At 40.9% G+C, this 22,646-nt stretch overlaps 1 protein-coding gene across 6 annotated transcripts in view; it reads left to right on the top strand.

The window, feature by feature from the left end:
- Positions 1 to 22,646, top strand: part of NFX1 (nuclear transcription factor, X-box binding 1) — an 80,066-nt gene that overhangs the window by 47,643 nt on the left and 9,777 nt on the right. For 2 of the 6 annotated variants that reach the window (XR_006820754.1, XM_046022451.1), the window contains exons 11-19: positions 779 to 851; positions 4,793 to 4,875; positions 5,791 to 5,899; positions 9,848 to 9,967; positions 13,051 to 13,130; positions 16,100 to 16,330; positions 17,392 to 17,465; positions 19,162 to 19,263; positions 20,199 to 20,240. Coding sequence is in view for 5 of the 6 variants with exons in the window: in XM_046022451.1 (XP_045878407.1) it covers positions 779 to 851; positions 4,793 to 4,875; positions 5,791 to 5,899; positions 9,848 to 9,967; positions 13,051 to 13,130; positions 16,100 to 16,330; positions 17,392 to 17,465; positions 19,162 to 19,263; positions 20,199 to 20,240 (914 nt within the window). In the remaining variant the exon portion in view is untranslated. The remainder of the gene's footprint in view (positions 1 to 778; positions 852 to 4,792; positions 4,876 to 5,790; positions 5,900 to 9,847; positions 9,968 to 13,050; positions 13,131 to 16,099; positions 16,331 to 17,391; positions 17,466 to 19,161; positions 19,264 to 20,198; positions 20,241 to 22,646) is intronic. The other 4 variants (XM_046022455.1, XM_046022453.1, XM_046022452.1 and 1 more) reach the window with 4 other exon arrangements.

Genomic DNA, 22,646 nt, shown 5'->3' with positions numbered 1-22,646 from the left:
AGAAACTTCCATTTCTTAGACCTTTTTACCTCTGTTTTCAACTCTAGTAGCTGCCTCTTTTTTCAGGGTCATTTTCACTAAGCATATTTTTATCATTTTGCTAGTTTCTGAGTACATAGCAACCTGTGAGTGACATCAAAGACAAATTCAGCTGTAGATGGTAGGCAGCCAGGCTCCCTCTCCCCCAGATGACTGACTTGCTCCCACAAAGCTGCCTCTCCACACCTATTACTTGGGATCATGCCTCAGCAAGTTACATGTGATCTTTGGGGACATTCATACATAATTACTACAGTAATACTTCGAATGCCAGACGACTACTATATTCTTCTTTGCTGCTTTCAGCAATGTCAGGGCTGCTCTCAGGTGTGTTGAGCTATTTGCTTCTAGTACCACATTATTACATATTTTCACATTTTCTGCTTTTTATGGCTTTTTCTGTCTACCCTTGCCAGGCAATTATTTTTCTTTGCTTTGTATACCTTTAGCAGCCCCTCTTTCCATTCAGATTTTATAATTCCTTCTCTGAGGCCAGACCACAAAGATCATACAATTATATTTGCATGAAGTGTCAGTAAATCTGGGGCCCTGTTGTGAGTAAAGCATATTAATACAGAGACTGAGCTAACCTAGTTCCAGATAGATAGTCGATAAGTGACTGCCAGAGAAGTACAGGATATTTAGGATATACATGCTACATTTAGCACTATATTATAGTTGTGTCGTTTCATTTATTCCTAAAGGAGTTACTGTTATCTATTTTTTCCTTTTTCCATAGGAGCTTCCATGTACCAGTCTCAAAAGTGAAGGTATGACTGGGAAGGGACAAGAGGAAACATTCTGGGATAAAAGTAATTTTCTTTATCTTGAAAGGGGTTTGAGTTATGTATTTGTCATAGCTCAGTACAGGTACACTTAAGATTTGTGCATTTCATTGTATATAACTTTTACCTCAAAAGAAAAGTAAAAATCATAAATTGAATTCTAGTTAATGAAATGCTAAAATTAGGGTAGTGTAAGTGTACTCATATCTGCAGCTGACTTTGAAATGCATCAAATATTAAGATAAATAAAATGGTAGATATGTGAAAAAGTAGTGATAGAATCTCAGTGATGGGCATGTGGATAGTCACTGTAAAGTTGTTTCAACTTCTTTGTATGTTTGAAAATTTTCCATAATAAAATGATGGTAGTAGGAGTGAAAGTGAATAATACCTAATACAGTAAACTTTTTACACACTAACTCTGATGCTTGATCCCCATAAGGCTTGATATGACTGTTGTATACCTGGAACAGATACTCAACCAGCAGCCTTTTTAGCCTTGAGGACTACCATTTTCTTTTTTCCTCTGTCCTTGATCTGACATTCCATACCATTATGATTCTGTCCTTTGCTAACCATCTCATAGTCTTTTGTTTAGGTCACCTGAAAACCTTCTTGGAAAAGTGATAGAAGTTAAATGTGTACAAAATAAAAGCTGTTATTCTGGCCAGGAAGAAGGCTGTATTGGGTTAGGATGCTTTTGTTTGCAGGTATTGAAAACCCAGGGAAAAGTAACATCAGCAGTAAGGGAGTTTACTGTTTTACATAATAGGAAGTATAGAGGCAGAACAAGTCCAGGCTTGGGTAGTTCCAGCCTCACTGATTCCAGGACACCAAGTCAGCCTCTCTGATTTTTTTGGTTTTCTCCTCATGGGTTTAAGTTAGCTACAGTAAATCCACACATCTTACCCAACAACATCTAAAGGAAAGAGATTCTTAAGCTTCCCTTTCTTCGTTTTTCCCCCCAAGAGAGAGCAAGTGAGGTGGGGAGGCACAGAGGGAAAGAGAATCTTAAGCTGGCTTCCCGCTGAGTACAGACTCAACTTGAGGCTTGATCTCACAACCCTGAGATCATGACTGGAGCCAAAATCAAGAGTCTGATGTGTGGGGCGCCTGGGTGGCTCAGTGGTTTAGGCCGCTGCCTTCGGCTCGGGTCATGATCTCAGGGTCCTGGGATCGAGTCCCGCGTCGGGCTCTCTGCTCGGCGGGGAGCCTGCTTCCCTCTCACTCTCTCTGCCTGCCTCTCTGCCTACTTGTGGTCTCTCTCTGTCAAATAAATAAATAAAATCTTTAAAAAAAAAAAAAAAAAAGAGTCTGATGTGTAATTGACTGAGCCACTCAGGTGCCCCAAGCTTCCCTTCCTTCTTACCAGCAAGGAAAACAGTCCTAAGAGGCTCTTAGTATACTCTGTATCACATGTTCCTGCCTAAACCGGATATTAACAGGGGGAATGGAATTAACAGGGTAGATAGACTATTCATTCAGGTTGTCTTCAGTTTTTCCCCATTACAGATAATGCAGTAGCCATCTTGAACTGAGGAACAAATGGGCACCCAATTTCTGAACAAAATTAGTGGCTGTTTGGGAGGAGACTAGAAATATACGCCTTAAGCCCACAGTCAAAATTCTGGTTATTAAAGACACAATTTGAAAAAATAACACTAATACTCTTTTAAAGTAAAAAAATAAATACAATATAAAGAGTGAAAATATACCCTAACCCAATTTTCCCCTCCTAGTTTCACATTCCTGATGAAACAGTTAGTAGTTTCTTGGGTGTGGGTCTAGATCTTTTTCTCTATTCATTTCTTTTTTTAAAGATTTTATTTATTTATTTGACAGAGATCATAAGTAGGCAAAGAGGCAGGCAGAGAGAGAAGAAGGGAAGCAGGCCCCCTGCCAAGCAGAGAGACCAATGCAGGACTCGATCCCAGGACCCTGGGATCATGACCTGAGCCGAAGGCAGAGACCTTAACCCACTGAGCCATCCAGGTGCCACCTTCTCTATTCTGTATATGGGGATGCCGCCCTATAGTTCACCATTGCCCTTTGGTTGGTCATTCAGGTTGTCTTCAGTTTTTCCCCATTACAGATAATGCAGTAGCCATCTTGTCTGACGTTTTAAAACTTTATGATGAAATTTCAACCATAAGTGAGAGTAGAAAGGTTAGTATAATAAGCCCCTATGTTCCTGTTACCCATCATCTGTTATCAGCATTTTTTCCTTTTTTGTTTCACCCATCCCTTCCTTCTCTACTTTTTATTTTCACTAGAGTACTTTGAAAACAAATCTCGAACATTATTTCACCCATAAACACTTCAGTACCTAGCCCATTTTTAAAATTGAGATAAAATTCACATACCATAGAACAGAACATTTTAAAGTATACAATTCAGTGGCATGTAGTAAATTCACAGTGTTGTGTGCAGCCATCACCTCTGTCTAGTTCCAAAACATTTTCATCACCACAAGAGGAAACCCTGTATTCATTAAGTTTTCACTCCTCACTCACTCATCCCTCAAACCCCTGGGAACCACTGATCTGCTTTCTGTCTCTGGATTTACCTATTCTGAGTATTTCACATAAATGTACTCATATAATATGTAACCTTTTATACCTGGCTTCTTTCACTTAGCATGTTTTCAAGATTTTCCATGTTGTAGCACATGTCAGATCTTCATTCCTCTTTATGACTGAATAATATTTCATTGTGTGAATATATCACAATTATTTATCAGTTCATCTGTGGACAGACATTTGGGTGATTTTGATCTTTTGGCTGTTATGATTAGTGCTACTGTGAACATTTGTACACAAGTTTTGGTTAAAATATCTTTTTAGGGGCACCTGGGTGGCTCAGTGGGTTAAAGCCTCTGCCTTCCGCTCAGGTCATGATCTCAGGGTCTTGGGATCGAGCCCCACATCGGGCTCTCTGCTCAGCGGAGAGCCTGCTTCCCTTCCTCTCTCTCTGCCTGCCTCTCTGCCTACTTGTAATCTCTGTCAAATAAATAAATAAAATCTTTAAAAAAAAATAAAATATCTGTTTAAAATTTTTTTGGATATGTACCTACATGTGGAATTGCTGGATCATATGGTAATTCTGTGTGTAATTCTTTGAAGAACTGCCATAGTAGTTTTCCATAGCAGCTACATCATTTTACATTCCCCTCAACAATGTATGAGGGTTTCAGTTTTTCCACATTCTCTCCAACACTTATTTTTTGTTTTATTTTGGCTTTGGTTTTTATGTGTTTTTTGTTTTTTTTTTATTATAGCTTCCCTAAATATATATGAAGTGATATGTCATTATGGTTTTCATTTGTTCCTTAGTGACGTTGAACATTTTTTTTATGTACTTTGCCATTTGTAATCTTCGGAAAATAGTCTTTTTAAGTCCTTTGCCAGTCTTTTAATTGGGTAGTTTCTCTTTGAGTTGTAAGAGTTCTTTATGTATTTTGGATCCTGGACCTTTATAGATAGATTATTTGCAAATCTCTTCACCCATTATGTGGGCTGTCTTTTCACTTTCTTAATGGTGTCCTTGGTGCACAAAATCTTTTAATTTTGATCTATCCCCATTTTTTTTTCTTTTGTTGCTTGTGCTTTTGGTGCTCTAGCCACTTTTTTTTTTAGCCACTTTTGAAAGTATATATGTAGGAATGATTCCTTAAGATAGAATTTCCACTGAAATTTTTGATAGATACATATGTACCCCAAAACTTTATACTCCTATCCACTGAGTGTGTCTTGTTCTCTATACCTTCACCCATAATGAATATTACTCAGTCTTCCATTGTCTTTTTTTGACAGACTGACAAATGAAAAGTATCTTTTTATATGTAATTTCACCATAACTAACTTATTTACATTATTACATTTGTATTTCTTCAGCGTGTAGTCACTCAAATATTTGCTGAATGAATGTTCATATCCTTGCCCTTTTTTTTTCTTTTTAATTGGCCACAGCAGATGCTACATTTATGTGTGATAAGCGGTGTAACAAGAAACGGTTGTGTGGACGGCATAAATGTAATGAGATCTGCTGTGTGGTAAGTGGACCTGTCATTAGGTACAGTCAGATTGCATTCATCGAGGGGCTGGGCATCTAGAATCCTCAGCCATCTGGAATGTAGCCCAGATTTAGAAATCACTGGGAGGGGCCCCTGCGCAACAGTAAGAGAGTTGCCCAAAGAGACAGATCATTTTAGGTCCTAGCCAGGTCAGCCTGTGGTAATATGGGAGAAACAGAAAGAAGAAAGGCAGAAGGCCTCAGGCTCCAGAACCCAAGATCACCAGATGAGCACACAGTCCTCCACAGGAGATTATGTGCTGTCCCAACATACAGACTGGGCTTGTCTTAGCAAGTCAGGCTTTGGGTTTCACATATAATATGGATCAGGTCAGTAGGCAAAATGAGTAGGGCAGTTTGAAAGGAGCAAGTTTCAGTTATCTGAATAATTGACTTATGTGGAACTAAATAAAGAAAGCACTGCCCAGCAGTAATGTGTTACCATGTTGTGTATGTGTGTTTTGTGTATAAACAAGATAACACAGTGCCAGTACCAAAGTAGTGCATGTGTACACTCACCTATATATGTATATTGTATGTAATTGTTATTTTTAAAGTTTACATATTGACAAGATATCAAGAGTGAAAAACGTATCAAGACTTACTTATAAATCAGTATTTAAAGGCTTAAAGACTTCCTCTTATTAAAAATTTCAAACATATACAAAAGCAGAGAGATTAGTATGAGTCTCACATACCCAACATCCTACTTTAGTAATGACCAGCTCTTAACTAATCTTATTTCATCCACATCCGCACCTACTCCCTCTGATTATTTTGAAGCTAATCCCAGACATCATTCCACTATAAATGTGGAGAGCCTATTACTCTTCTTGTTGTTTGTGGAAAATATAAATGGAGATAATTTTACAAACAAATATGAATCTCTTTGTAGGATAAGGAACACAAGTGTCCTTTGATTTGTGGGAGGAAACTCCGTTGTGGCCTTCATAGATGTGAAGAACCTTGTCATCGCGGGAACTGCCAGTCATGCTGGCAAGCCAGTGAGTGTCTTCACTGTATGCTTTATTATAAGAGTTTTCTAGAAGTTCAGGCATAGTATATATATATATATATATATTTTTTTTAAAGATTTTATTTATTTATTTGACAGACAGAGATCACAAGTAGGCAGAGGGGCAGGCAGAGAGAGGAGGAGGCAGGCTCCCAGCTGAGCAGAGAGCCCAATGCCAGGCTCGATCCCAGGACCCTGGGATCATGACCTGAGCCAAAGGCAGAGTATTTAACCCACTAAGCCACCCAGGCGCCCCCAGGCATAGTAAATTTTGAGGGAGTGATTTACTTAACTTGGTATGGGATACTGAACTAAGCCTAAGTATCTCAGATATGTTGAGATGTTAAAAAAAGTTATTCTAGTGCTGAATTGTCTTCCCTGAATGTACAAAACTTGGGATACAGCAACAATGCTGAGATCTGGTTCATTACTGGGTTATTCTTAAATATCATTGACAGATTCTTTCCTCGATAGTCTTCTTTCTCTATATTGTTAGCAGCTGTTTGGAAACTTGGTTTTAGGAATCATTTGCATTCTTAAAAATTATCAAGGACCCTCACAGGGCACCTAGGCGGCTCAGTCTTTAAGCGTCTGCCTTTGGCTCAGGAATAAGCGTGCCCGTTGCCGCCCACCCACACCCCCCCCATCCCCGGTCATGTTTCTTGCTCAGCAGGGAGCCTGCTTCTACCTCTCTCACTCCCCCTGCTTGTGTCCCCTCTCTCTCTCTCTCTCTCTCTGTGTCAAATAAATAAAATCTTTAAAAAAAAAATTCAAGGACCCTCAAAGAGCTCTTTTTATGTGATTTATATCTGTTTACCACATTAGAAATTAAAACTGAGAATTTTTTTTTTTTTTTTTTTTTTTGACAGAGATCACAAGTAGGCAGAAAGGCAGGCAGAGAGAGAGAGAGAGAGAGAGGAGGAAGCAGGCTCTCCGCGGAGCAGAGAGCCCGATGAGGGACTCGATCTCAGGACCCTGAGATCATGACCTAAGCCGAAGGCAGAGGCTTAACCACTGAGCCACCCAGGCACCCAAAACTGAGAAATTTTTTAAGGGTTTTATTTATCCTGCTTCTCCCTCTGTCCCTCCCCCCACTCATTCTCACTTTCTCAAATAAATAAAATCTTTTTTAAAATGGTAATATGGGGCACCTGGGTGGCTCAGTGGGTTAAAGCCTCTGCCTTCAGCTCAGGTCATGATCCCAGGGTCCTGGGATAGAGCCTCCCCTCGGGCTCTTCAGCAGGGAGCCTTCTTCCCTGCCTGCCTCTCTGCCTACTTGTGATCTCTGTCAAAGTAAATAAATAAAGTATTTTTGAAAGAAAAGGAAAGATGGTGGGCCAGGAGGCAGCCCTAAACAAATATTAAAAGAATATAGGGGGGCACCTGGGTGGTTCAGCGGGTTAAGCCTCTGCCTTCGGCTCAGGTCATGATCTTAGGGTCCTGGGATCAAGTCCTGCATTGGGCTCCTTGCTCAGTGGGGAGCCTGCTTTCCCCTCTCTCTCTCTCTCTCTGCCTGCCTCTCTACCTACTTGTGATCTCTGCCTGTCAAAAAATAAATAAAATATTTTAAAAAAAATTAAGTAATATAGGGACGCCTGGGTGGCTCATTCATTTAAGTGTCTGCCTTTAACTCAGGTCATGATCTCAGGGTCCTGGGATCGAGTCCTGCATCGGGTTCCTTGCTCAATGGGGAGCCTGCTTTTCCCGCTGCCTGCAGCTATCCCTGCTTGTTTTCTCTCTCTCTCTCTGACAAATAAATAAATAAAAATAATTAAAAGAAAAAAGGTAATATATTCATTGCATATTAACATAAATGACTATATATTGTTTTAAGATTTTATTTATTTGAGAGAGAGCTTGCATCATCGGGGAGGGGCCGAGGGGGAAGCAAACTCCCCACTGAGGAGGGAGCCCAACATGGGTGGGGCTCAGTCCCAGGACCCTAGGATCATGACCTGAGCTGAAGGCAGATGCTTAATCAACTGAGACACCCAGACACCCTTAAGTGACATATTTTTAAAACTATTTTTTTAATAAGAACAGATGCTTGATTTAATAATAGTTGGAGTCTTATATCTGTTTCTACATTAATCTATTGCAGTATAGAGTTGAAGGAAATGAAATAATCTGGCCTCACATAGATATATAGTGGAAAAAGAAAGTGTAACAATGGTGAATATTCTTTTTTTTTTTTTTGAAATTACACCAAACCTGAGCCTCATTTCAGAAAGGACTTGAGTCAGGGGTTTAGTTTTTGTTCTCTGTCACATTAAAATTCATTGGTTTTTCTTGTATTTTGAATGGGTCTTTTACCCATGCACGATTTGATAGCATCATATATTGATCATTTGGAAATGAATTATTCACTGTGTTATGCAAATTTTTGAATTGGTGAAAAATTTTATGTTACAATATTAAGCATTTGCATTCATTAATATAACTACCAATCTTACCAGAAAGGTCTTGGAAAAAGTATTAGGAAGTTGTCAAGCTCATAGTGGTAAATAGATACTTTCCAAAATTTGTTTTCACTTGAAAGCTTGAAAGCTTTTATCACTAACAACAAAGTTGGCTTTCCTGATATGATAGGCTCACTTTGGTAATTTTTGATAAAAGTATGCCAAATGGGGGCGCCTGGGTGGCTCAGTGGGTTGAAGCCTCTGCCTTCGGCTCAGGTCATGATCCCAGGGTTCTGGGATCGAGCCCCGCGTCGGGCTCTCTGCTCTGCGGACAGCCTGCTTCCTCCTCTCTCTCTGCCTGCCTCTCTGCCTGCTTGTGATCTCTGTCTGTCAAATAAATAAATAAAATCTAAAAGTATGCCAAATGCCTACGTCTAAATAACCATAGCTTGTCAGTCATTCTTTTGAGTAAAAATGGCTTTCTAGCTCACAACTCCAACAAGTGCAGTTCTTTAAAACAACCAGGTTATATTTTAGTATGTAACAAAAGTGCTTTATGCAGATTTCCCACTCTGTTTCACAGATAATGGAAAAGACATATATTTGAGAGGCTAGGTTTTTTTTTTCTTTACTGCTTCATCAAGGACTTTCTTTTTTTTTTTTTTTTAAGATTTTATTTATTTATTTGACACACAGAGAGAGATCACAAGTAGGCAGAGAGGCAGACAGACAGAGATGGGGAATCAGGCTCCCTGCTGAGCAGAGAGCCCAATGCGGGCCTCGATCCCAGGACCCTGAGACCATGACCTGAGCCGAAGGCAGAAGCTCAACCCACTGAGCCACCCAGGCGCCCTCAACTTCATATTTCTAACATGATACATGTTGATTATACCTATAAGAATTTTGTGGCGGGGTGGCGCCAGGATGGTTTATTCAATTAAGCGTCTGCCTTCAGCTCAGGTCATGATCTTGCGGTCCTGGGATCAAACCCCACATCAGGCTCCCTGCTCAGCAGGGAACCTGCTTCTTCCTCTGCTCCTCTCCACGCTCTCTCTCTCTCTCTCTCTCTCTTAAATAAATAAATAAAATCTTTAAATTAAAAGAAAATTTTTAATGGCTTCAGTGTCTCTGAGGTTTCTATTCAAATTCATATTTTTGTGTGTTTGCTAATTATCTATGGCTTTCATAATCTATCCATTTTTCTAACCAACGGAGTTTGGGAAAAAAAAAAACCACTATATCTTTAGTAGAAGTCTCCTATTCTCTAAAAACAGATGGTTTATAGATCTATTGTCTATAAAATACATGTGAAAGTGTCCTGGGTTATTCATGGACTTAAAGTTTGTTGCAAGTAACAAATGTTTCTGCTCCTTTGGCACCAGCTCAACTTTAATAAAATAAAAACCTTTTGTGAAAAAAGCAGTCCCCTAAAAAAAAAGGCCAAAAATAAAAGAGTGTGTGGTTTGTGTCTGTGTGAACATATGTGTGCACATCCCAAACTCAGAAAGATTGTTTTGTTTCACCAACCTCTCCATCAGGTTTTGATGAACTAACCTGCCACTGTGGTGCATCAGTGATCTACCCGCCAGTTCCCTGTGGTACCAGACCCCCTGAGTGTACCCAGACCTGCGCCAGAGTCCATGAATGTGACCATCCAGGTGGGTCCCAGCTCCTTCCTCCGCACCTCACGGCCTGCACACACTGTGTCATTTCCAAGGTAGCATGACAGTCTTCACTGCTCTGAGGTCATGTTGTGATTGCCACCCCTTGTTCCCTGTTCTCAGGGGCTGGTGCTGTGAAGGTGAGTGTGTGATCTGGGCCACAGCTAGGAATCACAGTGCCCTCCATATCTGTACTCAGTGGATGTCACACACACCCGAAAAGCTGGGAGAATCTCCAGCTGGTCTCACCTTTCAGGGACTTTTCTTCTTTTCTTGTTGCCTCCAATTTGGATGTATATTTCAAGGTTGAGCATCTTTTTGCAAAACTGAAAGCTACTTGTTTTTTGTTGTTGACGTTGTTAATGGAAGTAATTTGTGTTTATTGTATAAAAAGAAAGAGAGTGAGATAAAGTCAATAAAGCCAAAAGATTGGAATTAAACGATCTATTATCCCACCTTGCAGGAATTACACCTTACTATATACTAGTATTTTTCAGTGCTCTTTTTCCATGGGCAAAAATATATATTTACATTTTTTTTCCTTTGCATAAAATAAAAGTGAGATCCTACTGTATTTATTTTAACTAGATTTTCCCCTCTTACTGTATTTTGAATCTCTTTTCTTAACAATGAATATTTTTCTACAATATAGGTTTTTTTCAAGATTTATTTATTTGAGAAGGCACACATGAATAGGTGGGGCAGAGGGAGAGGGAGAATCTTTTTTTTTTTTTTTCTTTTAAGATTTTATTCATCCACCTGACAGAGATCACAAGTAGGCAGAGAGGCAGGCAGAGAGAGAGGAGGAAGCAGGCTCCCTGCCAAGCAGAGAGCCTGATGCGGGACTCGATCCCAGGACCCTGGGACCATGACCTGAGCCGAAGGCAGAGGCCTTAACCCACTGAGCCACCCAGGCACCTCGGACAGGAAGAATCTTAAGCAGACTCCCTGCTTAGTGTGGAGCCCGATGTGATGCGGGGATCAATCTCAACCCAGAACCAAGAGTTGACTCTCACCCAACTGTGCCATCCAGGTGCCCCTCTACAGTATAGATTTTTAATAGTTAAGGGAGTGCACTGTTACATGGATGGGCCATAACTTAGTCTCATGTTGTTGGACAATTAAGTTGTTTCCAAATCTTCTCTCATAAACTGCTGGAGATACCAGGCCTGTAGCTACTTAACATCATCCATTTTCTGTCCAGTCTAGTTACTGGCTTTCCTCTGGGACCATATTGGGCTCATCATTTCATTTTACCAAGTCCCAGAGGCAAACCTGAAATAACTTCAGTCACCAGATTCCATATGAATCAGACTGACAAATAGGCAACCAGTTCTGTTTTTTAAGTTAATAGAGTAAAATAGAATTTTGAGTGAATTCTTCATGAAGTAAAAAGTCCCTCCTCTCCTGGGGACCTTAGGATGGCCCTCCCAACTTAGTTCGCAAGCCCGTACTTCAGTGTTCACACCAGCATGAATTAAGTGCCCAAGCCAGTACTTACCCACTTCCTCCTTTACACTCACTTGCAGATGATACAGATGAAGTCCACATCCTGGTGGTTAATGTCCATAGTGAGAACTTAACCATTTATGAGGTGTGTTGTTTTAGCCTGCATTTGTTCAACATTCATTTAACTGGTCTTTGAGTGTTGTATATACAACATAGCATCAGACACAGAGAAGTTTAGAGGAAGAAAAAAGTAGCTAATGACCTAGAAATTCTTACATTATTCCCAAGAGGAAGAGGGTGGTAGGTACATGCCCATGACATAACCAACCATACGTGAAAATGGGCCAGATAATATGGTAGCAAACCATCTACAAAAGATCTCAGACATCAGGGAGTATAAGAGAGCTCAAGGTCAGGTATGGTCAGCCAAGGAAGGCTTTGTTGTAGGAGATGAGTTCAGATGAACTCTTTTTTTTTTCTTTTTAAGATTTTATTTATTTATTTGACAGAGAGATAGAACACAAGTAAGCCGAGAGGCAGGCAGAGGGAGAGAGAGAAGCAGGCTCTCCGCTTAGCAGGGAGCCCAACATGGGGCTTGATCACAGGACCTAGGATCATGACCATGAGCCACCCAGGCACCCCCAGATGAACTGTCTCTTACAGGCAGCAAGGAAATTGAGAGAAATCGGGAGCATGTCAGATGGAATGAGTAGTAAAGATAGCTAAGCAAAAGTGAGCAATTGCAGGGCACCTTGGTGGCTCAGTGGGTTAAGCCTCTGCCTTCAGCTCAGGTCATGATCTTGGGGTCCTGAAATCGAGCCCCGCATCAGGCTTTCCTGCTTCCCCCTCTCTCTCTGCCTGCCTCTCTGCCTACTTGTGATCTCTGTCTGTCAAATAAATAAATCTTAAAAAAAAAAAAAAAGAGTAATTGCCATGTAAAGTAGAGACCACAGGCTGTGCCGAAGGAGATGAGTGGAGAAACTGCCTCCCTCTCTGCTTCTCTGTTCATGTGTCTGTCCTGCCTCAGTGGAGGTTTTTTTTTCTCACTCATGCTCATCCTTCAATATTTTAAAGCACCTACTTTTTACTTTCCTATTTTCCATTTTGAAAAGTACTCCCAGGGTCACCTGGGTGGCTCAGTCGGTTAAGCATCTGCCTTCGGCTCAGGTCATGATCCCAGGATCCTGGGATTGAGCCCCACATCGGGCTTTTTTTCCTCTGCCCCTCCCCCTCTGCTCTAATGCACACACGCGCGTGCTCTCTCTCTCTCACAAATAAATAAATAATCTTTTATAAAATAAAATAAAAAGTACTCCCAGCTTCTAAACTTTCAAGTTCCATGTTATATATCATTATACATAATAGTTTACGTGACTTTATTATTTTTTTTAAAGATTTATTTATTTGAGAGAAAGAGAAAGAGTGTGTGCACAACCGGGGTTGGGGAGGAGGGACAGACTCTCCACTGAGCAGGGAGCCCGAAGTGGGCCTCAATCCCAGGACCCAGAGATCATGACCTGAGCCAAAGTCAGATGCTTAACCAATTGAGCCACTGAGATGCCCCAGTTTATGTGGCTTTATTTGAACATTATTCCTAAATATAATTCCTAATTTCCTTTCTCTTTTAACAGTGTATCATTCTTGTCATAGTGAAGAGAAGTGTCCCCCTTGTACTTTCCTAACTCAGAAATGGTGCATGGGAAAACATGAGGTAAGTTTTCTCTCTCAACTGTTTATTGTTCCAGCTAGAGATTTATGATTGAATTACTTTTGGAATTGTTAGTCTTATTGTTTCTCAAAGTAGAAATACACTCCAAGAAGTAGAGTTTTGCTTTTGCCACTTTTTTCTTTATTTTTAAAAATTAAGATGTAATTTGCATAAAATAGAATTTATCTACCACCACACTGTGGCTAAATGCTCGCTGAAGAAATAGAAGAATCCAGGATCCCTAGGTGGCTTAGTTGAGCATCCAGTTTTTGGTTTCAGTTCGGGTCATGATCTCTTAGGGTCATGAGATCAAGCCCTGCATCAGACTCCGCGCTCAGCATAGAGTCTACTTCTCTCTCTAGCTCTCCCCCCGGCCAATTGCCCCTACCCTCGCTTGCATGCTCTTGTTCTCTCTCTCTCTCTCCCTAAAATAAACAAGTCTAAAAAAAAATGAAGATTTACTTCTTTAAGTGTTCAGGTCATTGAATTTTGACAAAAACTTTAATACAGTCATGGAATTGCCACCACAGTCAAGATGTAGAATAGTTCATTCACCCCCAAATATTCCTTCATGTCTCTGTAGTTATTTTGCTCTCTGTCTCCAGGCCCTGGCAACCAGTGATCTGTCTGTCCCAGTAGTTTTGCCTTTTCCGGAGTATCACATAAATGAAATCATGCAGTGGGTAGTATTTTGAGCCTCTTTGCTATCATTTTTACTCTGGTTGCAATCAAGTGAAAGTCATTGGCCTTGAGAATGTGGGCTGTGTTCAGAGACAACTTTTAGGTTAACTAGCATGGAAGAGGTTGCTAGCCTGGGTAAAGGTGTTACAGTGAGAGCACCCCAGGAGTGGAGGTGGTCTCTCCACCAGCTGCCACTGTTCCTTCTCTATGCCCTGTGCAGCTTCCTGTCCTGGCCACTGGATCAAAACACCTTCTTCCAGGTTCATCTACGCCTCTGCAATGCCACTACTATGAAGGACTTTCATCCTCATTCTCAACTTGTAAGCTTATTTGGCACCATTGACTATAGACCCTTGGAAGCACTTTTTAAAAATTCTTTATTTTAAAAAATGCATATTCACTGTAGACAATTAAGAATATACAGTTCTGCAGTCCAGAAAGAAATACTCTTAACATTCTTGTGCCTAGATTATCAGGCATATGTGACACACACTTTCTCATACTCTATTAAGTTCATACTGTTTTTATGGGGTATCTAGGTGGCTCATTCACTCAAGTGTCCAACTCTTGATCTCAGCTCAGGTTTTGATCTCAGGGTTGTGAGTTCCAAGACCCATGCCCACCAAGGAGCCTACGTGTAAAAAAAAAAATAATAAGATTATACTATTTGTAACCTTTTTTTTTTTTTTTAAGGATTTTATTTATTTATTTGACAGAGAGGGAGAGATCACAAGTAGGCAGAGAGACAGGCAGAGAGAGAGAGGAGGAAGCAGGCTCCCTGCCGAGCAGAGAGCCCCAATGCGGGGCTCGATTCCAGGACCCTGAGATCATGACCTTAGCCCAAGGCAGATGCTTAACCCACTGAGCCACCCAGGCGCCCCTATTTGTAACCTTTTTACTTCATAACATGTTAGTCAACATTTTTGGAAACTCTTAATATCTATGACAACATGCTTTCAGTATCTTTATCTTGATGGACATATTTTCTCCCCTTATTTCCTGTGAGTGGTTCTCAAGTCATAGTTCTTATAAATCTTATAGTCCTTATAAATCTCTGTAAATCTCACTTCCTTTGAGAGTACCCATTCTAAGACATCCGTGCATTACCTTTGTGTTGATGGCTCATTTGGACTTCATGTGACATATTTATTGCATACCTACTAAGTCCTAGGCATAACGGGCCTGGTTCAAGTGATTCAGAAGAGAACAAGATAGGTGTGACTCCTGTCCTTCTAGAGCCTTCTCTGTGGGTCAGGAGGCAGCGTTTAAACAGTAAATTATAAATGCAGTGGCAGGGGAAGTACAAATTACTGAGCAGGATCGAAGGATCCCACACCCAGGGAAGGTGTTTGTAGAGGAAGTGACCTCCTAAAGGATAATGAGAAGGTAGGCAAGTAATGAGGGGAGGGGACAACAGAGGATATAGCATGTGCAAAAATTATCTCTAGACCCTGGCAGTAGTGTAAGTAGGTTTTTAGTAATTGGGAACTACAGTCTACCAAAATACTTCTAAAATGGTTCTAAAGCAATTAGAAGCATGTATGTCCTAGACTTTGGACGCCTCTTCAAGAGTAAAAGGTATGTGTCACTACAGTCAAAGTATAGTCCTCATTTTGAGGGTTCTCAGAAGAATTTGAGTGAATATATAAGAGTAAGCTTTGTTCCCACAGAAATAAAATTCCAGCGTCTTTTTCCTGGAGGAAGGAATCCTGGAAGATTTAAAAAATGAGTTTGGGGTTTCATGGCGTGTTGCCCCTTAATTTTTTAAATGACAAAGCTGCTTAAAGCTATGGAGACCATGAGTCAGGAGATGTGAGGAGAGTTGATGATGTATTTATGTAAAATGGTCCTGCCAGCAGTCTTGAAACCTTGCGTCGAGGGTGTCCCCAACCCTCAGGGTTCATGTGTCAGCTCAGTACCCTAGCTGTTTGCACAGGGTTGTAGGGGGGTTGGGGGGGGCGGGGAATCCTCTGATCCTCTCAGTTGGTCATAGCATTTTCAGATACTCCCTAGTCCCTAGTTACCTGGTGTCATGCACTTGTTACCCACCCTGGGAAGTGTATGTCTTAAGTCACACTTGATTTCTAGCACAGATTGTTTTGGATCATAACAAGTATTACTAAATAAGGTTCAGATTTATTTTCAAGCTAACCTTTCAAATTTTGAATATCAGCCTAATTTTTTTCAGATAAAAGTAACTTTTTGAAAATCAGAAATGTTTAAATACAAAGTTAAAACTCATCTCAAATCCTACATGGAGATAAGAATCTGGCTACTTCTCTTTCTCCTAGTTACGAAGCAACATCCCCTGTCACCTGGCTGATATCTCTTGCGGATTACCCTGCAGTGCCACGCTACCATGTGGGATGCACAAGTGTCAGAGACTCTGTCACAAAGGAGAGTGTCTTGTGGACGAGGCCTGCAAGCAGCCCTGCACCACCCCCAGAGCTGACTGTGGCCACCCGTGTATGGCGCCCTGCCACCCCAGCTCACCCTGCCCCATGACTGCTTGTAAAGCCAAGGTGCGTATTTCTGGCTCCAGATAGGGCATTGACTGTGCTTCTAGGGCTGCTAGTGAGTCCAGAACTGCTTGCAGAGGCACCTGGGCCCACGTTCTAATCAGAAGTCACTGGTTGCAAGGAACCACAAGTTAAGTTAGCAAGAGGAAAGTGGAGTAAATTACACAGATTTCTGTGCCCAGCTTGAAATGGACTTTTAGTTCAGGAGGTACCCACTGCCACTTGACCTGGTCTCTCTCCCTTAGAGCAGATTCTGAAGAGAGACTCAGATTGCCTGCTCTGTTTATTCAACAAATATATAAGTGTTTTGTGCAAGATGTTTTGCAGGTGCTGGAGTTACACCAATAAACAGGAAACACATGCTTGCTTCTGTTAGTTGGGACAAATACTGCCTACTTACTCAGATAATGAAATATGACTGTGGTGAACAAGAAATTGCACCTTTGTAGAGGGTGCTGTAAGAACATGGGAGTGGTCAATTTAGTCTGTTCCGAGGGATCTAAGCAAGGCTTCCCTGAGGAGATGAAAGCAGACGGATGAGGTGGACTTGATTAGGCTTTGGATGGTCCTGGCCAGGTTCAGTGGTTAAAAAGCTCATTCTAGGCCTGCCCCTTCAGGTCGGGTTAAGGCCGGCAGTAATTCCCAGAAAGAGTCACTGTAGAATAAACAGTTCCCTCCTAGCATGTCAACTACCACATCAGTTTGCATGCATGGTTAGCTTCCTCCATCCTGAATGGTAGATACTCATTGTATCCTCTGCCATGGTTTGATTTGAGAGAGGCTTTAAAAATGAGACCTGCCGGGTGCCTGGGTGGCTCAGTTGGTTAAGCAACTGCCTTCAGCTCGGGTCATGATCCCAGAGTCCTGGGATCAAGTCCCACATCAGGCTCCCAGCTCCATGGAGAGCCTGCTTCTCCCTCTGACCTTCTCCCCTCTCACGCTCTCTCTCACTGTCTCTGTCTCAAATAAATAAATAAAATCTTTTAAAAAAAAATAAGAGTGAAACCTGCCTATTCCTGTGGTTTCCATGTGCTAAAAGTCCCTCCATGTTAATCTTATTGCAGATAGAGCTGCAGTGTGAATGTGGACGAAGAAAAGAGATGATGATTTGCTCCGAAGCTTCCAGTACTTATCAAAGGTTAGTGCTACTTAAATGTTAACTAACAGTGGTGGATCTCAGTTTACAGAAGGTACACATGTGTATACATGTGTTTATTGTCAAGTCCTTGGAACTTTTGTCAAGTTTGGAAAGTTTGTTTTTTTTTTTTAGAGCTTGTGCAGGGGCGCCTTGTTAGCTCAGTCGGTTAAGCATCCGACTCTTGGTTTCAGCTCAGATCATGATTTCGTGGACATAGGATAGAGCCCCGAATCAGACTCTACACTCAGCGTGGAGTCTGCTTAAGATTCTCTCTCCTTCTCCCTCCCACTTATGTGCTCCTTAGCTCTCTCTCTCAAATAAATAAATATTTTTTAATAGAAAAGAAAGTTTGTGCACAAGCTGGGGGTGGTGGGAGGGGTGGAGGGAGATAATCTTTTTTTTTTTTTTTTTTTAAGATTTTATTTATTTATTTGACAGAGAGAGAGTGAGAGATCACAAGCAGGCAGGCAGAGAAGGGGAAGCAGGCTTCCTGCCGAGCAGAGAGGGCTCGATCCCAGGACCCTGAGATCATGACCTGAGCTGAAGGCAGAGGCTTAACCCTCTGAGCCACCCAGGCACCCCAGGGAGAGAGACTCTTAGCAGCTCACCACTGAGTGCAGAGCCCGACACAGGGTTCAATTCCATGACCCTGAGATCACAACCTGAGCCAAAATCAAGAATCAGATGCTTAACTGACTGAGCCACTCGGGTGCCCCATGAAAAGTTTTTCAAAATAAATTTTTTTTTTAATTTTATATTTTTTAAAGATTTTATTTTTATTTATTTGACAGAGAGAGATCACAAGTAGACAGAGAGGCAGGCAGAGAGAGAGAGAGGGAAGCAGGCTCCCTGCTGAGCAGAGAGCCCAACTCGAGACTTGATCCCAGGACCCTGAGATCATGACCTGAGCCAAAGGCAGTGGCTTAACCCACTGCGCCACCCAGGCGCCCCCTAAAATAAATTTTTCTAAAAATAATTAATTAGTGAAATAAAATTTCCTGAATCTACTTTTTCTGGTTCAAAGAAAAAAGTACTGTTTTGTGTCCCTTTCCTTCCCTAACTTTCATTTGTATATATCCTTTTTCTTTTTCCTCCTCTTTCTTTGTCTCTCTCCCTTCTGGTCTTATTATACCATAGGATCAGAAGGGAAAATGTGCTGAAGTTTCATGAATTGCTTTAACATCCCGCCACTTGTGGTGGCACAGCCAGGAAAAGTCCTGTGCTCCTCCTCTGTAGTGGGGGGTTTCTGACTATTCTCGGAATCGTCTTTACAGCCTCCTTAAATCCTGGGACTGGGTGGCCAGAAAGGGATCTCAGTAAGGAAATGAAGATGTTAGGGATGGGTGGTTGTGTGTGTTTCTGATTACATGCAGAGATGTGTTGTGGAGATAGGATTTTTGGAGTAAGAAGAAGACATCAAGAGTGGCTTTGACATTAGTGGTTTGAATACTGACTGAATGCCAGGCATTGGCCTGGATATGCAAGGGGATTGAATAGACTGTCTCATTGCTTCTAATGGAACTACTTAGAATTTGAGGAGACAGGACAGAAGCGTGTGGGTAGTTCATAGTACGTAGATTTCTGAGCCCCACAAATTGTCCAGCATAAATTCGATTTGAAGTCTTCTATATACCTAGTATTAGGACATTCCTGTGAAACTGCAATGCCTTTTCTTCCTTTCTTTTTTATACTTCAGAATAGCTGCTATTTCCATGGCCTCTAAAATAACAGACATGCAGCTTGGCGATTCAGTGGAAATCAGCAAGTTAATTACTAAGAAGGAAATTCACCAAGCCAGGTAATTTTTAAAATGTATGTGTTGTGTTAGAATTCATTTCCAGGGCGCCTAGGTGGCTCAGTGGGTTAAGCCGCTGCCTTCGGCTCAGGTCATGATCTCAGGGTCCTGGGATCGATTCCCATCGGGCTCTCTGCTCGGCAGAGAGCCTGCTTCCCTTCCTCTCTCTCTGCCTGCCTCTCTTGTGATTTCTCTCTGTCAAATAAATGAATAAAAAATCTTTAAAAAAAAAATTCCTTTAGAATTCATTTCCAGAGGGCGGAACCATTCATTTTTCTGTCTCCCACAGCAAAGCCTTGTACACACAGGTGTTTCAACAGACATTTGATGTTAAGAGACCACACTCACTCCAATGCCACAAATCTTACTCGGGATATAGTTATGACTAGAAGAGACTTTTCTAGGCCTCTCTTCAAACAGTAGCCAGAGGGAGCAGAGACCTAGATGTGTCCAGTCCAACCCACAGAGAACCAGCTGTGTCAAGAGAGGGAGGTGGGAGATGCCTGGGTGGCTCAGTGGGTTGAGCCTCTGCCTTCGGCTCAGGTCATGATCTCAGGGTCCTGGGATCAAGTCCCGCATTGGGCTTTCTCAGCAGGGAGCCTGCTTCCCCTGCTCTCTCTGCCTGCCTCTCTGCCTACTTGTGATCTCTCTCTCTGTCAAATAAATACATGAAATCTTTAAAAAGGGGAGGGAGGGTGGTGAGGCTGTCAGGGGGTCATTAGGAATGTTTTGGAGACACTTTGAGGCCCTTCTGAGGACTCCTACTAGATTCGAGTCCCATAACCCAGAGGCCCCCCAACCTGTCCTTGAGAGGGACCTCATGCAATCATGTTTTTGGCCAGAGTCTGCTCTGTTTCCAGGTTGACAAAGAACTTACTGCTGGGTAGGAGTTGTGAAAATCTGTGCCCTGACTTTATCTGTTTCATTTGTTTCTCAAGGCTGGAGTGTGATGAGGAGTGTTTAGCCTTGGAAAGGAAAAAGTAAGTCATTTCCTGCTTTTTATCTACTTATTCTTGAGCTCTGTGAAATTAATAGGAAAGAGCAACCATTCAAGCATTCACTCAGCACCTGCTCTGAGTCTTTTGCTGCTGTTGGAGATCAAGAGAAATTCAATCATCAGGAACTGAAATACAAATATATAAGGATAAACCACTTAGGTGATTTCAGCATATTTCTGAAACATGAGCTTGTTGGTTTTGGGCATGGTATAAACATCACATGCCACAGCATACTTACTCACTGACTGGCAGACTTCCTGATTCCAGTGGAGATAAGAAGCTTAAAATTTTTTTAATGACCTTTTATGTTAAAGTATAACGTACATATAGAAATATTGGAAGTGTACAGATCAGTGAGTCATCACAAGTAAATACAGTGGCGTAATCAGCACCCAGGTCAAGAAATAGAAAATTACCAGAATACTTTCATATACTTCACCAAGTTAAAATGTCTATCCTGACTTCTAACACTTTGGATTAGTTTTGTCTATTTTGAACTTTATATAAATGATTAAATCTTAAAGTTTGCATTTTTGTCTGACTTTATGACATTTGTGGTATTCCTCTTGTTGCATGTAGCAGTACTTTGTTCATTTGCATTCCTCCATGATATTTTATTGTATTAAGATAATATAATTTATCATTCTGCCATTAATAGGTACATGTGTGGTTACCCCTATTGGGCTGTTACAAATAATGCTCTGTTAAGAGTATCCATATGTTCCCTTTGCTGTATATACATACTCATTTCTGTTATAAACTTAGGAGTAGAATTACTGATTAACAGTATTCATAGTTCAACTTCATTCAGCTCTACGCAACAGTATCCAAAATGATTGTGTCACATTATACTCCCACCACCAGGGTAATAGTTCCCATTGCTCTACACTTTTATAGAATTGTGAGTCTTTTTAATTTTAATCTATTCTTGTGAATGTATACCCAGATATCATTGAGCTTTTAGTTTCTATTTCCCTGATGACTGACTAATAAGGTTGAATATTTTTTATATGTTTATTGGCAATTTGGGTATCCCTTTTTGTGAAGTACCTATTCAGCTCTTTTGCTTATTTTGTAATTGTGTTCTCTTTTTTATATTGATTACTAGGAGTTCTTTATATTTTTGGATGTGAATCCTTTGCTGGTTTTATATATTGTATTTTCCTGTACTTCATGCTTTTAGTTTTCACTCTCTTAATGGTATCTTTTGATAAGCAGATGTTTCTAATTTTAATGTAGTCCAGTTTATTAGTCTTTTCCTTAGACTGATGTTTTTTATGTCCTATTTAAGAAGTATTTGTCTATCCTGAGGTCATGATGATACTCTGTTATTGTCTAGAAGCTGTATCATTTTACCTGTCACATTTAGAGCTACAGTTGACTGATTTTTTTGAGCATGGTTTAAGGAGAGTTCACAATTCAGTTTTCTTCCATACGCATATTCATGTGACCAATACTGTTATCAAGATGTCCTTTTCCCAGTCTTTCCAATGCCATGTCTTTTTTTTTAATAGTTTATTTATTTATTTGACAGATGGAGATCACAAGTAAGCAGAGAGGCAAGCAGAAAGAGAGGGGGAAGCAGGCTCCCCGCTGAGCAGAGAGCCCGATGTGGGGCTCGATCCCAGGACCCTGGGATCATGACCTGAGCCGAAGACAGAGGCTTTAACCCACTGAGCCACCCAGGCGCCCCAATGCCATTTGTCTTAAATCACGTATTCATACTATTGCTGAACTCCTTATCCTCCATCACACTAGTATCACACTCTCTTAATTGTTGTACCTTTATAACAATAAAGGTCTTAATATCTGATAGTATAGGGACACCTGGGTGGCTCAGGGGGTTAAGCCTCTGCCTTCAGCTCAGGTCATGATCTCAGGGTCCTGGGATCGAGCCCCGCATCGGGCTCTCTGCTCAGCGGGAGCCTGTTTCTCCCTATCTCTCTGTCTGCCTCTCTGCCTCCTTGTGATCTCTCTCTGTCAAATAAATAAATAAAATTAAAAAAAAAAATCCGTTAGTGTATCTCTTTAAGCATGGTTCTTCTAGATTAACTTGGCTATTCATGAGCATTTGCATTTCCTTTTAAACTTCAGAGTTTATCAATATCTGCCAAAAAAACTACTAAGATTTTTATTGAATTGGTATTTCATTTATAGATCAGTTGGGGAAGATTTGATGTTTTTATAGTGTTAAGTCTCTTAATCCATAAGCAAAGTATATCCTTCCAATTATTCCTGTCTTCTTTGGGTTCTCTCAATAATACTCTATAGTTTTCTGTATACAGATTTTGTACATCTTGCAATAGATTTGTTCCTTGCTATTTCATATCCTTTGACACCTTTTTAAATGGTAATTTTTCTTGTATCACTTCTTTTTTCTTTTTGCTC

The sequence above is a fragment of the Meles meles genome, chromosome 11, assembly GCF_922984935.1.
Source record: "Meles meles chromosome 11, mMelMel3.1 paternal haplotype, whole genome shotgun sequence".
NCBI lineage: Eukaryota > Metazoa > Chordata > Mammalia > Carnivora > Mustelidae > Meles > Meles meles.
The sequence above is the reverse complement of the archived record's forward strand: the minus strand, read 5'-3'. Positions and strand labels throughout refer to the sequence as shown.